Consider the following 20129-nt stretch of genomic DNA (forward strand, 5'->3'; position numbering starts at 1 on the left):
GGCAAAATACATCGGCGATGGAATATCCAGGTAGATTTAAAAATTTCAAATCACTTAATTTCAACCAGTGTTCATTAATACAAAGGACATGAGGTTTATATTCACTCATCAGGACCTCAAGATCCAGCAACTTGTTACTAAGACATTGAATGTTAATGTGCAGGACCTTGAGGTATATTCCAATCTTCTGAGCGTCGGAAAACCAGAACTACGGCCCACGCTAGATCTTGTTGCTGGACCCTACAGCATTGCCAAAATTTGCATGAATACCCACCCCCTTTATTTAGTTGCAATGTTTTGTGGGTAAATTATGAAATTTGAATAAATATTTTCAAATGTTATAATTCTTATTAGGACATTTTACATGGTGTACCGATTTCAGTGATCAAAATGACTTTTTACTACTATCCGCGTATTTTCTCACGTATATCTTAGCCATACTATATGCGTTTCTTTGGCGATTCTCAATCCGGCTGCGGTTCAATAATCTCCAAAGGCCTCCAGTGATCTTTTTACATACAAGCGACGGACCTGCAATAGGAAAAAGCGCTTGGTGGAATACAGGAGTGAATAGGCTGCCGACCGGTCGGACGATTGAGGGGAACTTTGAGAGCTTCGATAATGAAATATTTTAACTGGGCAAAATGGACTTGATGTTACCGCCAGTATTTGTAGAAGGAAATCCGTTGATGTCATGTGATGCCACTGCATTGATGAGGTGACGGCTCTGGGTGTCGATCATCAGCTCCTATTCAACTCTCAGCGCTTATGTCGCCTGCGACAACAAATCTTCAAGAAAAATCTCGCCTCAATCTGAGATCCAAAGTAAAATTGTAGGGTCCTTGGGTGGTGATGGTGGAACCATTCGCCCACTAACGATCGTTCAAGTTATTCGTTTGCAGGTCTCGGAGTTGCGAGCGGGGGCAATGGCAAAGATCCTTAGCAAATCCTCTAAAAACCTCTCATTCGAAGTCGAACGGTCTTAAATATGAATCTCGGACCAGTGGAGCGGGTGTGGTCGCCATTGGCTAGTGCTCTAAGCTTCACCCTACTAATGGTCACATCATGCAGGTCACAATTCTTGGACTTCCCATGCGGAAGCCATCTAAGGTAATCTAGAGGGATGGAGTTCCAGTACGTCGCGTAGTCCACCAGTGCAGCCAGCTCTTTGGTCATTCGTTGTCCGGCTTGCTGGGTCGCTCTTTGGCTTATCTCGGATTGATTATCTATGACTATGCCTATCTAATACTATTTGCGATCACGGAAATACTGTTGATGCTTGTTTTAGTAAAAAAGCCAAAATATATGGCAACTTTTAATTTTTTGTTCAATAGAACTTGAAATTCTCCAATAAAAGTCTCTTTCAATTATCAGATAACGCCTGATTCTTAACTGGTTGGATGATGGTTGGTATTTCGTATCGTTTCTCTCGTATTTCAAGAGAAGAATTACCACTACAAGAACAATATCTATTTTTGTATTACTTTGGGGGAAATATAGCTTTGGGAGACAATGCGCATATTTTGAACTATGCTTAGATGTGAAATTTGCTTCAAAGTAGGCAAATATTTCTTTACAACTTTCTCTTTCGATGTTTATTTTTTCATTCTGTTTGTACTTTGCGCCATAAGCTGCATCACTCTTTAGTTTTCCACATGGCGCCATGATTCGCACTTTGCTCTTAGTGGCCCAATGTCATACGTATGGGCGAAGTTTACGTTGCTAGAGAAGGGGCGGTGTTGATCGTTGAGAAGTCGCGAGTGAGGTTAAAGCATGTTGATGGCATTCTGCGTTTAATAAGGTTTGGATATTGTTGAATTTCCGTAGAGATTTCGGGAGACGTTTTATCGGTATGATTTTCATGCTTATTTTTTTTCTCGTTTATCATAACTTGATATTTTGATTTTATTTCTCCTCATTGCAACAGCTGCGAGACTTTATAAACGGGTCAGATGGACCTTCACAGAATTATCTTGTGTATTTTCATAGAAGGGATATTTTTCTATATTTTAGGAAATATAAAGTTATAGGTTCGCTATGGGTTCTGGAGTAATGTTAATCACAAAAATTTAGAATTTCCTGTCGTCAATTTGAATTGAAATTATTATTGGGTTGTTTCTCATTAAAAATTTCACATTTTATTTGCTGTGCCAAGGCATTGGCATTTTGCGATCTAATATATTTAGGGTTTTTCGCCATGACAAATAGTGGTAGCTAGACGGTGGGCTCTTAGGAGTTTTATATGCATATGGATTTTGTTTCATTATCATTTTCGTATAGTTTTCTGTTGGTTTATCTATATTTCAATTAACTTGCTGCATTTCATTTACAATGTTGTGACGTAGACCGCATGGATGTTAAATGATGCTCGACAGTTTTGAATGACCAAAGACTTCGTTTTATTTAAATTTTTCATTGCCGTTTATTGCAGGTAATGTGCAATAATCTGTTGAGTTAAAATGGGGAACGTATTTAGGACTGACGCAGAAGAACACCTGCCAAAAAATCAAGAATTTATCGCAGAAATGAATAAAATAACCGTAAGTTGATTGGGGCATGTGTAGTTGTAGATACGGTTTGGCTGTAAATTTGTATTACTTTGCTCTTATGGTATAAATTTTTTAACGATAAGTATACATATGTGTGGTAAATATCATTTAGTATTATTCCTATTTTTTATTGAATGTTTCCTTTCATGGAGTTTGGTTGCATGTTCACTTATATCCAAGCACCACTTTTTCAGAGGGCTCTAGTATTCCAAGCCTAGAGTTTAGTGTTGGCATTCTATCGTCCCTTTTTCACCGACAGTATTTTTATAGACAATCTTAGATTTTTTCAGTTATCTCCAAAATTTCCCATTAGTAGTGTAAGGTATGTGATAAATTATTATTACGGCCTGCGTTTTCAGTTTTTCGTCCGTCGTTACATCTTCAATGATATAAAAGTTTTTCTTCTAAAATGTAAACGGATAATGGTTCCGCGAAAAACCCCCTTCAATTTAACGTTTACCTGGGCGCTTCGATGTTAGCTTTTTCGGCATTTTTATATTGCCACTTAAATATTTTGAGCGGGATGTGTAGGATTTTTAAAGTCGAGGTTAATGTCTTGGGATGTTACTTCGGCTATTATCATGGGTCTTTCAAGTAAACACTCGGAGCTTAGGTATCAGTTTGGCCATTATACAACATGAATTCAGTAATGGGGAACCGTATTTTGTTAATCATCAGGCATAGTGTGTAAATCTGTTACATCTGTGTTCTTATACTCGTCATATGTTATACATGTAATGAAATTTTCTCCAGTGCAGTTGTCTTGACCCAAAAGCTATATTATCTTGAAGGTGGAGCGACAGATACAAATGCAGAATCAAATGCGTGAAAGGTTGATGTCAATGCAGATTGCAAGGGCAAGAGAGCTGCTGTATTGGCTTGGATCATTCTACGTTTTAGCAGCTCTAGGAATGGTTGCTGGGTAAGTATTAAATTGATAATTTAGTTCTTGGTGTGGCATTAAATATTGAATGTAATTTAATTCTGCCTTGATATCAATGTAGATATTTTTATAGTTATCAATAAAATTAAAATTGTTTTCTTTGACATAATTAATCATTCTATTTAAAAACTGCCATTGGAAGTGAAATGTGATGGGAGTAGGGATAGAGAACATTGCATTACACAGCAATGAAATGCCTCCAATTTTTCCAGATTATCGAGTTTTTATAATTAGGAACAAATGGCAACTATATATGAGAGACTATAACATGGGGCTAAATAATATGAAACTAAAACATCCCATTTCATACCCATTTCTGCAGTAAATGGGTGTGGTCGTTCAATGGTTAGATAGCTGGGATGCACTATCAGAAAGCTTAAATTCATTGTCAGAAGATACCACTGAGCAATCTCAGCTACTACAAACCATTTGGTTCCCCGGTACCATGTCTTTATGGGAAACCACAGTCAGCCTGGGAAAGGAAAGCCCCACAGCATTGATGTAAATTTAAAATGTTTAATAGTCTTCTATTAGGAGAGCTCTAACCTCATCTCAGGCAGATTGCTGTGGTTATGTATTGCAGTAAAAAGAAAAATTGCACAATACTAAATCATAGCAGCTTCTGTAAAACAAAATGGTAGATGCAATGCCTGAGAGGGATGATTATTATTATTAATTAATTTTATTGTTGCTGTTGACAGAGTTTGAAATGTAGCCAGAAAACTTCAAAAGTTACTAGAAAATTGCAAATTAGGTTTAGTAGGTTAGAAATAGTTGTTCAATACAACCAGTGGTATAAATGGGTTTCCGTGGGTTCATGTGTCATTTGCTTAAACCAACAAAACTGGTTTGAGGGAGTCACCTTTTCTTGTTCTCATAAACCAGTTCCAAATATTTTTGCCTCCTTACAATTTTTGTAACGATGAAAAATATAGTAATGTAATTTTTAAACTCAATGAGTTGATATTTTGGGTTATTAGACTGTGGGCAAATTGAAAGATATTTCAATTCAAATGAAACAACTAGGTTACTTAAATTTTCTTATTATATCATTGTAATTGACTCTGATACATCTCATGTCTTCATTCACAATTTCCCCAAACTTGAGCCTTTCTGCAACTCTATTATTAAAAAACATGCGACAATGAAAAAATGTTCCTATTTATGGCCGCTTAGCGGAGCGCAGAAGACTTAGATAACTTGGAAATGCCAAAAACATCAAAATGGGTATAGCACATTAATACCATCCAAATTATGTAAATGTGAAGGGGAGAAATAAGTCGTGGAAATGGATTTTGATGCAAAAAATCCATTCCATATTTAGAAAATCTGAGAAAAAAAATATCAAATAGAAAAGAAAAATGTTCAAATACCAGTAACTACATTTGTTGCTGTTCTTGGCAGTTTGTGATAGCCTGTCTGAATAGTTTCTCGTTGTAATTTTCCCATAGCCTGTCTATCTGTTTTTATATAAAAATTAAAATTATGTAGATAGAGACCCACAGATATATACACATGCAAATACAAAAACCCATCTGCTGGAGAAAATACATTCTTATAGATACAGGTATTGGGAAATGGGATAGAGACGCATAGAAAGTGCTCTGATTCTTTTGCCAATAGGTGGGGTTCAGCGGCTATATTTCATCTAATACCAGAAAAATCAATGAGCAACACTAGAGGGAAAGATAACCCGGAAAAAATTCATACATTGACATAAATTAAGGTACGGTGTATTTTAAAAGTTCTTACTCAGCCAGGAGAAGGAAAAAGGTCATAGTGACTTTCATTTAAGCATGAAAACACACCGAGCAAAAATATTTTTAATTGGCTATAGGTTTTGGGAAAAGTAATTGAAATACATATAGAGGACATACATGAGCTTAGTGAGGAAGGTGGAAGCTTGATATTATTTTTAATAAATTGAAAAATGGACTTAGTGTGCTATGTAAAGTAAAGAAACTTGAGGTTTCCTAAATATTTTTTCATTATGTCCTGTCTATGTTAAATTTACATTACTGAATTCATTACCTGGTGAAAATTATCTCAACACTGTTTGTACAAAAATGATGCTCATAGAACTGTTTATTCCCAATTTGTATTAATTTTCATGATAAATAATGCTATGTTAATGAAAGTTATAATAATATGTTAAGACTTAATGTGACAATATTCTGTGTTGAATCAATAAAAAGAATATTAATAAAAACTTAAATGCCTTGCTTTAAGAGCATCTCACATAGTGGGTTATTTATATTAGGAGCAAAAATATTTTGCTCATAATGACTCGAACTTTGTTTAGCATAACAAGTAGAGGGCAATTTCCAAATGTGTCATATGCCTCTGACTTCAATTTGTATTTAGCACTCATTCCGCTAAAATCTTAGTTTAGATTGCCTTCAGATATAATGAAATTTGTCTCAAGCATAACTTCATGGTTCATGCCTTCAGGGGATACCCCCTGTGGGGATCACTGAATGTGAAAGAGTGGTAGGTCTAGGAAGGGGAGTGGAAGGGATACTAAATTTCATTAAGAAGTTTGTCCTTGAAATGGACTCTTTTTTTAAATTTTTAATTGTTCCAATGCTCCCAGTGTATGCCCTTTATTTTGAATATGGAGAATTTCAGTTTCAAAGTCAATTATGTGTTCGTTTTCTATATGGAGCTTAGCAAAGAGGGATATTATGCTCCTATTCTTTACGTAAGCTTTATGCTCCATTAACCTTTCTTTAGAGTTTCATCCGATTTACCCAGTATATTTAGCGGATCACTCTAACCACATCAAATTTTGACTATTTATTATATATTGACTATTCCGTCAATGCGTTCTGTAGGAACTACCTGGTTATGATGTCCAACGTTGAAACCTAGGTTGTGTGTTTATAAAGTTTGTGTGGAATCATAAGGTCACTTCTTCCATTTCAATACATTCCAACATGTTATTTGATTTTGTTTTGCATAGCTTTAAAAATGTCCCTGAAAAAAAGCTGCCAGAGGACAGCCATAAGAGAATATAAATAACAGATATTATAAGTAAAATAATGGAAAAGCAAGAGCAAGGTATGTGCACGGATGATCTAGTACTCGCATACAATTGGCCTACATTAGTGATTTACCCTGTCCTCAAGAACAACGAAAAAATTAAGGAGATAGATGTGTCAAAAGTAGTGACAAAAATATCAACACCATAGTTATGTATTTTCAACTGTGTTGGAAGGTTGCTTCTCGTATGGATAAATGAAAAGCAATTGCAATGCAGCACTATTAACGAGAATATCATTTGTGATTTTCCTGACCTTGTTTAGAAGATGCCAGGATCATCAACAGCTGAAGAACTATTTCAGGGAAGCTGTTTGTGGTTCAAGAAGTTTGTGTAGAACCGGTATCCACGGCTTTGTGAGACCTGGTAAGGCAATGTGACTCAAGGGCCACAGGGAACTTTACCCATGACTTCAAGAAGCATGGAGATTCTGAGGATTACCTGCCGCAAGAGGTTTAATTGTGATGAGCTTGGTCTGTCCTGGAAGAAGATACCAAAGTGAACCAATATACTATGTACAAGTAACAGCAAGAGAAAATGAATGCCTGACCGTGATCCAATGAAAGGCAGTCTCACATTGCTGTTTTGTAGCAATGTGAAAATTAAACCCCTACTTTTTTATCAGAAACTCCATAAGGCTTCAAGAATTGTCAAGTCCAGAATAGCAGGCTAAATGTGATGAGGGAGTTTTTGGAAACTTTTTTTAGTAAACAGCTTTCTAGTAAAAAAGAATTAGGAATATATCTTAAATAAGAAACTAATTATTTTGATTCTTTTTGTTTACAAATTGATTTTGTATTCCAGGTTGGTTCATTCCACGATAGTAGAAAATATGGTCATCCACGATACTAACCAATGCATATATAATTTCCTTTGAATAAACCCAAATTATTTTTATTTTTCCCGCATGGAATGCATTATCATATTTTACACAATTTAAAGTGGGAAAAGTTGCTTCACTTTATGAGAAAGGTTGCAGAATGAATTATGCTCAATGTACAAGGTTCCACTGTGTTATTGAGAGTATTTTAATTGATTCATCAAAGATAAAGTAATTAAATGAAGAATACAATGTGTCTTTCCACTGTCTTTTATTCACGTACAACCAGTTTCAACGCTCAAGCATCATCATAATATTGTCACCCTGAGAATGTGGTTATATTAATTAAAATGTAATAAGATGATGTACCTAATAATAGTGTTTTGTTGTCCTCTGTAGAGTGAAACCCACTTCAACCAATGTTGAAATCTTAGGTTCAATGCCCTCCCTGTTAGAATTCCTTCCCTTGACATTTGTTGGCAGTTTCTTTTTTTGTTTTGTGTTAAAATGTTTCAAATTTACTATATAATTTGTTCCCTGGTGAATATGATAAAAATTATTTTAAAAAATTGCATATAGAATACAAGGAAAGGCTAAGCATAACAATGGTTTTAGACTAATCAAAAAAATTGATAATTATATAATATATAAAATTGAGATTGACCATCACCATGTGCATGTTGTAATAACTTTTTCCAAGTTGTATGCTCTTAATATTAATGAACTATGACCTTTGATATTGCAGATATCGCCGTGCACGCAAACCGGGAGTTTTGGCTCCCCTTCTACCACTCTCATTCATTGTAGGCTACCAGGCAGACATGGCATATGGAAATAAGCTACATCGAATTAGAGGTAATTATGCTCATTACTGGTATTTTTCCCAATTCTTTTCACAATTTCATTCTTTGAAGCTGTGCCTAAGTCATGTGAAGTTAACAGCCTACTTCTCACAGTGGCATGGTAAAAAAAATTATTATCAATGAAAGAAAAGTCTCAAGTGAGGCATGAGTTGGTTTTTATGTCAGTCCTAAAAATATACACATTGACTAGTCACCAAATATTTCTGACTGGTCAGTACCTACCCGTTGGGAATGTGAATAAATTGAATTATAAGTATATTTCAGATTTCACTTCATGTAAAAGCTTTGTGCTGTGCTTAAAAAAAGTCCTTTAATGCTGTGGAAGAGGGTGTGTGCATAAGGCAGTCATGTGCCTGTGTTCATGTCAGCAGGTTTGAAAAATTTGGTAGTAACCAAGTAGACTTTGGGGAATATCTAATATGTCCTGGAGTGTGTTTTGTGTTAGCAAAAACATTAGATTTGAGATTATATTGTGTAATTATGGGCTATTTTATTTTTTGTGTGTTTTTTTGTCACTTGAAAACTTTGCTCTCAATACATGGCATACCTATTACCCTAAAAAGTCAATGTATGCTTAAGAATGTCATATGTGGACATTTGATTTTTATTAATGAAAAAGATATGTACTTAATTCGTATGATGATATTCCAGGGGATGAAATAGTGTATTACCTGACATTTGAGGACTTTTGGCAAAATATGTGGGACTAAGATTTTCAATTTATAAGTTTGAATTCCAAACAGTAAATGTTTTAAAAAAAGGAATGATGATTTTGCGACATCTCAATGGTATTTTCCGTTTACTGGCATCCCACAGTTCTAGCAATACTTTTTAAGAGTTTTTGCTTGCATTAGATGATTTTTTTTCAATAGTCTTTTCACTTAATATGTTCTTTTATACTGAAAAAATGAAGATGTGCAAAACTGGTTCAAGTTATTGCACAGTATTTTCTATTGATAATATTTTATTTATAATGAAATCCCATTGAAATTTTTCTCTGGGGTCATATGCCGGTGTATGCCTATCAAACTACTCTTGACATTTTGGTGATCCTATTTGGCAGAGTGTTAACTGCCTGTCAGACCTCCGACTATTAAGTACTTTTAGATTCGTATGTCAAATATTGTTCTGGTCCTATGTCTGTTTATAAAATTATAGAGGGCATGTTAAACAGCTCTCCTGACCGTGTTGACTCTCAAATTAATTATGCACCATGTAAAACCTCCTTCTAATGGTTCATTGCGCCATTCTTCAAATTTTCATACGTGCTGCATTGTTTCTGATTGTTATAGCTAGACATGCCTGGGCATAGATCGATTAAAAAATTGTTCATCTGAGTTGTATCACCTATCATGCTTTTGTTGTCACCACAGTTTCTCAATGCCTTGAAAGTAATAATAAAAGTAGTTAAGTAGTAGCCATTTAGTAATAACTGAATCATTTTTAAACCCTTAAGTATAAATAATCTTTTTTCTATCCTTGTACCTAATTGTCACGTCCTTATGTTTTCATGCCTGCGTTACAGGTGAGGCTGAAAACATTATTCAATTTGAGACAGATCTACTGGAGTTACCATGTGGGCTTCCTACTGCCTCAAGTATTGATCAAGCAAGACTGAAGATGGAGGAGAATAAGAAGTTGCACCCTTCTGTGCCTCCCTTGTGAATCACTCTTTGATTTTCACCTACCAACTCCAGGTTATTTATGCTTTTTAAAGAGTAATTTGAATAACCTACTAGTTTATTTGTGTTCAATTAATCAATATAATTTACAGTTAATTATTTTAACTTGACATTGCCTCAAGGGCACTTGTAACTCATTTAGAAACTTACCTTGTGGTAATTTAATTTACATAACTATCACATTGTGTAATGATAACATTTTTACGTTTGAGTATGCATTATACATGTGTTATGGGTATTAATGTTGAACACATATTGTTCAATGGTAACTCTACAGTAATGTTAGGTTACATGCTTTTATTTAGAGGTGTTAAAGAGGGTTGCATTGTGTACATTTATTTTTTATATTTATTTTAAAATTTAGTGCCATACATGTATGTCTTGGCATCTTTTTGTCTTAATTAGAGGTGATGTTTTTCCAAATGTTTTTTGGGAAAGTATATTCTGTTGATGCTTGGATTTTAAATTAACTTGATTCCTTGGTGATAGTCATGTGACTCATTGAAATAATATTATGATGGTTTGTGAATATTTGAAACTGCACAGAGCAATAACCTTATGAAAAATTATTTATGTATTTAATGGTTGTTGAGTTGAAGCAGTGATGAGCTCTTTTTAGCTAATTAGCAGAATGGAAGCAGTATATGTAGTGCAGTTAGCATATGAGTAATACAATAATTATGTAATAGGAAATGTAGAAATTATATTTCTCCATTTATTTTCTATTTGTAGTCTATTTAATTGTTAGGCTGCATCTGGAACTTAATATACATGTATATTGGATATCTAGCATATATTTCTTTTTGGAAATGTGATATTATGCACAAAACAGGCCTTAGCTAATATCAGAAAGAGTTCATTGCAGAGTTTCATGTTGAACAGAATAGTACCCATAATATTGTCTGGGTGGTCAATTCCAGTTTATGAAGTAAAGTTAAGAGAACATTCCATATTTTTCATTAACTTGAAATTAATCATTTCACTAATGGCTTCCTCTATGAATAATATTTAATACAATATTTTGAATTAGAGTCGTTTGAAAAATGCTCTACCCAAGGTTAGGAGAATTTTTGGGAATTGTTTGACTGTTAAAATTTAATCAAGTTGTAAGAAAGGGTGGCTGGTTCATAATGAGCATTATTTAAATCAAGTTTGTTATTTTCTGGCTCTTCCATTAATCTTATTTTTTTGACGACCATAGATGAGCTACTGAAATTGTCGACACCCAGTTTGCATGCCATCGCTTTTGGAATTAGAAGTTCTTTTGCCTCAAAAATAAACAGATCAAATTGTGTGAATTCTGTGCTTAAAAATTGTCATATTGTAATTTTCAGTTGAAAGTTTTGAGTTTTCATCTAGGTTCATGGCGCAGTGCCTGCTTAGCATATTCTTGCATAATTTATTTGCTCCTTTTTATTTTATCTGATAAATGCATTTGTTGATGTGCCTATTTTTCATGTTTATATATTCGTAGTTTTACATCATTTGGAATTTGAAAATGTTATGATTCTCCATTGCAAAAATTATCAAAGCCTTAGTAGTAGTCTTGAAACTTGTTATGATAATATTTTAGCCAGACTCTTCAGTACATGATTTCCATATATTTTGTTCAAGTTTGGCTTTGAAATTTTATAATTTGCTGTGGTTATCATTATACCTGATAAACTTTTCATAATTTATTCTTAATTTAATTTTTTTGTAGTTTCTGTTTTCACTATTGCATTAATTGTCATTAATATTAAAACAGCAGTACATTTGTTGTGTTCTCATAGTCTGTGTGATACATTGTATATTAAAGAAAGTGTTTGTTGATAATTGAAAGTAAATAGGTGATATTGCTGTAAATTAATCAAATTCTATCATGTTACTCAGAAAAAGGTCGTCTAGAACAGATTACTGTCAGTGCTTGGCATTGTTATTTCCCTATATTGAAATTTAACACTCCAATTAAGACTTAACTTTCATTTGTTTAGTTGATGATGCTGTGGTAATTTCAGGAAGATAGCCCAACTAACTTGTGGCTTGTATTGCAATTGTGAGAAACTTCTTTTTTTTTAAATTACCTAGCATGTATGGTATGCATCACATGCATTGGCAACATTGAATTTTTAGTGAAATAATGCATCTTCATTGCTAAAAATTACTGTTACAATTTGATATGAGTTGAGCGAGTACATCATGGGATAATAGTAGTCTGTCATTTTTAACTGTATTTATAATATACACAGTGAACTTTCAGCTGTGTGATTTTTTTTTAGTGCCATATCCACGTGGGAAACCTTAGCTGGCACTGTAGAAGTAATTGGCTTCCTTACCCTGGGTGTAAATTACACATGCCATTGAGTTTAGTACTACACAAGCTCTACCCTCACCTATCAAACCAACTTTTGGGTTGATAACTTTGGCGGTGGTGGAATAAGCCTTCATCGCATCTGACTTGATTCGTCATTTTTTTATGATTTACACTCTATCAGTATCATTGAAACCTGAAGATTCTGAATTATTGTTTTGGCCATCTGGGTAGTCCACAAGAGGTTATTAGCATCTGCTGCATCGGAAATAAATTCATTGATGGGTTATGACCCACAATTAAATATTAAATGTAATAACTGTATTAAAAGTAAAATTAATTGATGTGATTCTGCTCAGCTAAAAAGCATTGATTATAAATAAGGCGATAATATTCCTGCATAAAGTTTCAAATTAACATGACATAATTATATTTTTTTCTTCTGAGAATATACATATGATATTATAACAAACTGTGCAGTATCCTGTAATAAGGATAACTAAAGCATATTGGAAAGGTAGTATGGCTATAATTGTGGCTACTTACACCTTCAATCATCTTATTGGGTGAAGGTGTTATAATGTAGGTTCTTCTTTCATTTTTATAAGTCAGTGAATTTGAGATACAATCTAGTGAAATGAGGAGTTTTTCTGTAGATGAATTGAAAATGTGCATTTTCCATGTTGACATTTTTTATGACACAAGTATTAATAAAACAAATTAAGTCAGGTTCTTTGTAATATGTAGAGGAAGGGATAGGTGGTTGAGATATGGTTTTGTGAAATGATTAAAAGAATGAATGCATTTGTTGTAGAGATGACTGCAACCAGCACATTGGCAGGGCAGTCAATTATGATTTGTTAGTTGTTTTTAGTTGTCTTCTTTCTGTGACATCTGAAAGTAGTTTATGACAGATAAGGAGTAGCTGGTTTTGTTCTCTTAGAACAACAATGTTGTCATTGGAAAGTTGGTGACACTCAGTTACTCATTTCAGTGAAGTCAGATCATTTTGATCTTTGGAGGTTGAGTGAAGTCTTAAATAGTTGTAATGTCCTACGATTTTTATTGGATTAAACAAGTGAGTGTTTTTGAATTGACATTCTTTCAACAAAGCCCTTTTTGAGATTTCTCTGGAAGGACGATAATTTTATGATAGTAATGATGAAGAAGCTTGTGCAATAAAGGGAAATTATTATCTAAAAGTTTAATAAAGTGAGTAAAATGATTTGTTTTATGGCAACATTCTTTGTATTCTGTTCTTATAATGAGCTCATCACTACTTTAATGTAGTTGTTAATATATGATTACCTCTAAATGTTGAAAGTGAGGGCCAAGATTATGGTGATGTAAATATGAGGTTGTTAGTTCTTGTCTTCTTATAATTGTTAAATGAACTCATTGTGAATTTCAATGGTTGTTGATATTTGTAATGTTTTGAATATCTATTTTCATCAGGTTTTTACACTTCCAAATCATATTGTGATCATTGTTGGTATTGCTTCAGCAATAAGAGACAATATTTCCTAGACCATGAAATACATAAGCTTCAGCGTGTAACTGTCATGCATTTATTTTCCTTGATAACTGGTTGTTGTGTTTTTGAATTTACAACTTAATGTCTTGAGTTTTAATTAATTTGACTGATGTTTTGGAGGGGTGTTATTGCTAATGTGGTGTTTGCTTGCATGCATATTTTGAGTGCCTATATTATTTCAAAATATATTATGCTAAAATTATAATTTTCAATCGTTTTAACATTAAAATTGAATGCATGTATACTATGAGTTGCTTTAGTAGTTTTTAGAATAAATATTCTCCTATTATGTCATAGTGAAAAAATTATTTCAAAAACTTCACTCATTGGCACAAAGCACATCTTAACTTACAGATTTAAGGTAATGTACTGGAACAATTGCTTGGGATAGGACATGAGTCATCTTTCTCCGGATCAACATGTTCAGAAAAATCTTAATTTATTTGGATTTTAGCAGCAATTTACATGAATGCAGTATGTACAATCAATTCCTTCATGGTTTCTTGTGGGATTGCCCAGGAGTGTTTGATGCAGGTAGGTTTCCTTATTTTTTAATCCCATTATTAAAATATTTGTAATTAATTGATATCATGCAGTTTTCTGGATAACTGAATGGGCTCAGTTTGTATTTTTCCCCATAAATATTTATATTGCACCACATCACAAATAAATAAAAAATTAATTTGCTAATGCTTTGGAATTAAATTATTAGATCTCATTTGTGGGGATAGCAATTCTTTACTCTCAAATTTAACTGTAAAGAATTTTATCCTTTGCCAAGGGTGATGATTTATTTTATATATTCTTTCTGAAGTTACAATAATTTGCTAGATAGCTACACACATTATTGGAATGGTACTCGTCAAACTTCTTTGATATGTATGAAGTAGGCATGTTATTGAATTTTCAGTATTGGCCAAATGTCTTTGCCCTCTGCTCTTATATTGCATAAATTTAATGTCTTTGGGATTCAGTAAATGTGATTTCTCTGTGAATTTTCATTTTACATGGTGCATGATTGATTATGGTTGAATATGGTGACTCATAGGGATGTGCATTTGTTATAAACCACATACAAGGTGTGGCAACATGACCTCCTTTTTTAAAGGGGTTTTGCTTTATAAAAAAGGAAGTTAAATTGCTGTACCCTGTATTATTCCATGAGTAACAGTGAAATGTTTTTTGTAGATGAAATAATCATGAAATAGTTACATTTTACTGGTTCAGATATATATGCCTTTAACGATATTGATAACCAAAAAAAATGTTGGTCTTGTTAAGATATTATTCTTGTTGAAGAAATCTCAAATTACTAAAACTTGTAAAACTCATTTTTGAAATTTTTTGTGGTAGTAAGAATTACATTTTTTATCAGTCCGGATTCTATATGGGCTGTTGAATAAATCACCAATGAAGGAATATAGAAATTAGTGAAAAAAGATTGGTACATATTTAATGATGAATAGAGACATTTTTATGGTGTCTATGATGCCTACTATCATGAGAACTTTTAATGTAATGTATACATTTTGAATGTTTAAAATATACCTCACGGAATAACATCCTCAGAATGTTTACATAATAAGTATAGCATTTTGTACCAGATATCAATTTCTACATTGTAATTGACACAACAAGAGAATTTGACATTAAATATTTTGCATTCCGGAGCAGATGGTTGGAAAAACTTAGGGAATATATTGAGTAATTAAATTCAGATTTAAACGAAGTTTTAGCATTGTGCAGATGAATGTAAATTTGAGTTAAAAACTCATTATGCCATTAAATTAGGCTTAACTACTGAAAGAATATGACATATGCTTTAGAAGGACCAGCTGTGACTAAAATATCAAAATGAATGTGATTTTGAATTATTTCTTGGGGAGGAACATGATGGGAGAGCTGCACTTACCTCAGTAGGTGAACACTATTAGGTAAGTGATCACCATTATTTTAAAAGCATGAAGCTCGGGCTAGTGAACATTTTATAATCCATTAGAAAAAATTTAAACTGCTATTAAATTCAGGACATAGCAGAAAATCTCCTAGGCAGGGCTTTAAATGGCACAGGAAAATTAACTTCGTCGTTCCTTTGTGGGTATTTTGTGAAAAAGTGAAATTATTGTTCCATTTGAGTCTGGGTAAGAAAGTTTTTAGTCCTCTGAAATAATTTATTCCTGATGATCACTTATCAAGGGCAAAAGAAAAATTCCAAAAGTCTGGTACAATGCTCCTAATTCAGTGATCTAGTTTGGAAGTGTATCATTTAAAGGCATAAAACCTCAAAAATGGCTTGTAAAGCAAAATATTCACATCTAAAAAAATATGGCACAATATTTCATATTCATGGCTAAATTTTATGGAACAAAAAATTGGTGAGAGCACAGTTTGTTTGCATGTGCATGCTTCATTGGATGTGTATGCACTCCTTCAGTATTTTCCTATGGTTGATGCATTTTATTATTGAATGACTCTTCTTTCATTCCAACAAATCTTTTCATCAGGCACACTAGGGGTAAAGATTGTATTATATTTTCTTGGCATACTCAAAGGTGCAAATGGTTTCTGCTTGAAGTTTTTCTGGCATTTTTGTATAACTATGTGCATTGTAATCACTTGAGTTGATAGCATTACTGAAATTTTTCAAACAATGTCTTCATGGTGGCAGATTTCCTAACAGTATAAAAGGTATTCAGCCCCAGATTCTCAGTGTATTATCTTTCTTGTTGAATGAAACTTTTTCCAGTTGAAATTTTCATCTTAATATTTCCAGTAGGCAAAAATCTGCATGTTGTTTTAGCCTTCGTATTCCATGGTTATTATAAAACTGGTTGTCTTGGTTGCAGAGTACTGAATTATTATTATAATGTCAGCAAAGGAATGTATAGCAGCCATATTCTTTGTGAAAACTTAATGGGTGTGTGATATTAAAGTTTTTTGTAATTGATGTATTCTTGATGAATCTAAATAATTACAAAGTTGTTATATATAAATAGTTATTGGAGGAAATATGGCGTGTCGGAAGGCAATAAACCATTGGACATTAGCATTTGTTATTTACTCCCCTCTTTATACGAGGGTCATCCGGAAAGTATTACCCGTTCGTGAAATAAAAAGACAAAAGTAAATATTAACAAACATAAAAAATTTTATTTGAAAGAGGATACTTTAAACTACTTCTCAACATAATCTCCAAGCAAATTAAGGCATTTGTCATAACGTGTGACAAGTTTCTGTATTCCTGCTGCATAGTCCTTCGCCGCCAGCTCATTGAGATACGCGAGGGACCCATCTTGCACAAATTTTTGCATAATGCAGATGGTGTTTAACAATTTCATGAACAATTGTTCGAGAAACATTGGGAAAATGCTCACAGATGTCATCAATTGTGACGCGCCGATCGTTCCTCACGAATTCGTCAACTGAGCTCACCAGTTGGTCTGTAATGACAGACGGTCTCCCCGAACGCTCATCGTCGTGTGTGTTCCCCCTCCCCATGTTGAAGTTGCGACACCACCGCCGAACAGACGACTCGTCCATTACATTGTCTCCATACACCTCCTTTAATTGGCGATGAATATCACATGGGCGAACGTTTCTTGCATTGAGGAATTTAATCACTGCCCTCACTTCACAACTGGCGGCGTTCTCAATTTTTTTAAACATTGTAAACAATCACAGAAACAACACAGGCAATGCTAGCGTCACGCAACTTGGCTCAGAGAAGGCAGACAAGCCACTGAAGCTATCTGACCTCGTCCAGCGGCTACTCGCGTCGTCAGCACTTCATGCGGCACGAACGGGTACTACTTTCCGGATGACCCTCGTAGTTTAGGTCTTTAAGTATTGAAAATATATATATAAACTTAGCATGTGTTTAGTTAGAGAGATGGCTGATACTAACGGGAAATCCATGTGTAAAGCACGAAGAAAGAATCAAAGACTTAGCATTTCCACAGGAAAGAATTTATTACTGTTGATTAGTTTTGCTTCACTTAAGCATCATCTGGACTGTATACAAGAAGTTCACACTCAAATATATATTGTTAGTGGGTGGATAAGGGGGGGAAGGAAGAAGGAAACCAGGGTGGGTTTGCCCCCCCTCTCCATCATCTCCCGCACTACCCCACCCACTGACAAGGTATATATGAGTGTGAACTTGAAATCAGTCCAGATGATGCTACAGTGTAGCGAAACTAGTCAACAACAATAAATTTTTTCCTCTGGAAACGCAATCTTTTTGATTCTTTCTTTGTGCTTTATGTATTTAGTTATCCCCTTATGTGCTTTTAGATTAATTACTCGTAATAATATTATTAATAATGGACCATAAAGGTCATATTTTGCTTTAAATACTAAAATATTTAATGATCTTGATGATAATTACAGTGAAGTTGCCCTCAAACTAGTACTAACTTATGAAAAAATGAGGAAAGCAGAAATGTTTTTTATTAATTAACTTTTTAATGTAAAATATTCATTATTTAGGTTAGTTATAGTCATGGATGCTAGTGATAGAATTGATAAAGAATAAATCCCCAGGGGAATTGGGATGGTGCGGTAGCTAAGGTGCTGGCTTCTCACTCAGTCTCGGGTTCAAATTCTGGATGTGGCAGATATTTTGTAGAAGTATCCCAATCTCTACTTCAGGTGCTTAGTGAAGAGCACTTTGAGTGAGCATGCCGTCAGTTGAATGGGACGTTAAGCTTTGTACCCCTTGGCACCTTTGGTTAAGAGAAGGTGAATGCCAAGGCCTGGTTTCTCTTGACCCTTCATCCTTTCCTGTCCATCTCTAATAGTGCAAATGACGTCAGCTGTGGGTCGCCTTCTATATAAACTACAACTGTAAATCCTCAGTGAATGGTGTCCCCTGTGCTGCCTGCTTATCTTTCATGAGAAAATAATAATATTATTCCTATCCAGAATAGCCTTATGAGAAGCATAGTACAAACATGTTTTTACTTTACTTTCCCGCAGTATATTACAAAATTCATAATTTGCAATTTGTTGATGGAATTGTGTTTTCCATTGCATGACTGATCATTGTACTGTGAAAGGAGTACAAATTACCATTATTATTATCAGGCATTCAGAGTCTCAAAATATATGTTCATTATAAAATATCCTTTGAAGGGAAATAGGAGTGGAATGGTGTGATTTTCGTAGTTGAGTTTTATAATTGCAACAGTCAGGTGGTCCTACTTCGTAGAGCAGTGAAGAAAGAGCTGGATTATCAAAATGAATCGAGTGCTATCACAATAAAATAATGAAAATTGAAATAATATAAAAGCAAGGCATGGCCTACAATGTTTCAGTTACTTGATATTATTACATTCTTTGGGTACTAGAGAAATTGTATAGTTTTTGCAGTTAGGCAATATTTGAACATAGGTGGGTAAAATTTTTATTTATTTAATAAATATATGCAAGGTAGACTGCTAATCCTCTTTGCTCAGACTGGCCACTAAGGTGTTAATTTACATTGTCATTTTTCATTCATTCTACTGCAGAGAAATGTTTCTGTCCACAATATACCACAATTTTGTATTTTACCAGGATTGTAGGCTAATGGCGGTATTATTTATCATAATCTTTGATCTACTTAACTAGGTACCTTATATTAAAATTCTTCATTGCATGTACTATTGTTCAAAGTGTGGATTTCAATGCTTGGCAGTATATTTCCGATGCTAATTAAGTGCTGACGATATATATATATATTTATATATATATATATATATATATATATATATATATATATATATATATATATATATATATATATAACATTATTATTGAGTTATCTACTGGTTAAGGTAGGTTTTTGGATGGGCACAACTACCAAATAAATATATTGTAACTCGTAACAAAACACATTCCAACAACCTACTCTTCATCAGGTCCCTCTTCATCTCTGAGTACTTCCTTCCCCCATTCATCCTGTTCAACATCCCAATCCTGTTCCTGCCCTTTCCTCGCTTGCCTAGCGTTATCCCCTTTATTACAGTCTTCAACATCCCACTGCCATCAATTCACCCTTCATCCATTTTTCCTGCCTTCATAGGATTTCTCCCAACAAACCCCTCTCTTCGCCCACCATACCAAGTACTTCATCATTTGTTTTCCTTTCGGTTCATTTCACTTTCTCCATTCTTCTCCTCATCCACATTTTGAAAGCCTCGAATTTACATCTATCCTCCTGCTTCAATGACCACGTGTCCGCACTGTACATAGCTATGCTCCATATCAAAGTTTTTCTTGATATCCTTACTCAACGTCCCTGTCATCAACTCCCTCCTCCTTGTGAAAGCCTTTTTGACTAGCGCATTTATTTTGCTTACGTCCCTTCTACTTTGACTGTGTTGGTCCAAAACAATGCCGAGATACGCAAACTGTTATACCTGCTCT

The 20129-nt window shown here is 34.0% G+C and overlaps 1 protein-coding gene across 2 annotated transcripts; it reads left to right on the forward strand.

Annotated features, from left to right (window-relative positions):
• Positions 1-1738: 1738 nt before the first annotated feature.
• On the forward strand, positions 1739-16767 carry LOC139685773 (plasminogen receptor (KT)). Of its 2 annotated transcripts, none has more exons than XM_071582881.1 (5): positions 1739-1801; positions 2432-2540; positions 3341-3471; positions 8098-8207; positions 9741-16767. In XM_071582881.1, the coding sequence occupies exons 2-5, from the start codon at positions 2460-2462 to the stop codon at positions 9878-9880; spliced, it is 462 nt and encodes a 153-aa protein (XP_071438982.1). In that variant the 5' UTR covers positions 1739-1801; positions 2432-2459; the 3' UTR covers positions 9881-16767. The 2 variants fall into 2 exon arrangements, with proteins under 2 accessions (XP_071438982.1, XP_071438981.1); XM_071582880.1 differs by having other exon boundaries at positions 1744-1850.
• The last annotated feature ends 3362 nt before the right edge of the window (positions 16768-20129 follow it).

The sequence above is a fragment of the Hetaerina americana genome, unplaced genomic scaffold (genome assembly GCF_022747635.1).
Source record: "Hetaerina americana unplaced genomic scaffold, ioHetAmer1.1.p SCAF_12, whole genome shotgun sequence".
In the NCBI taxonomy this organism is placed as follows: domain Eukaryota; kingdom Metazoa; phylum Arthropoda; class Insecta; order Odonata; family Calopterygidae; genus Hetaerina; species Hetaerina americana.

Excerpts from the sequence above, each read along its gene's own strand:
- LOC139685773 (XM_071582881.1), top strand. The coding sequence starts at position 2,460 with ATGGGGAACGTATTTAGGACTGACGCAGAAGAACACCTGCCAAAAAAT. Across the intron at positions 2,541-3,340 it reads CAGAAATGAATAAAATAACC|GTGGAGCGACAGATACAAAT; the intron begins GTAAGTTGATTG and ends ATTATCTTGAAG. Across the intron at positions 3,472-8,097 it reads GCTCTAGGAATGGTTGCTGG|ATATCGCCGTGCACGCAAAC; the intron begins GTAAGTATTAAA and ends TTGATATTGCAG.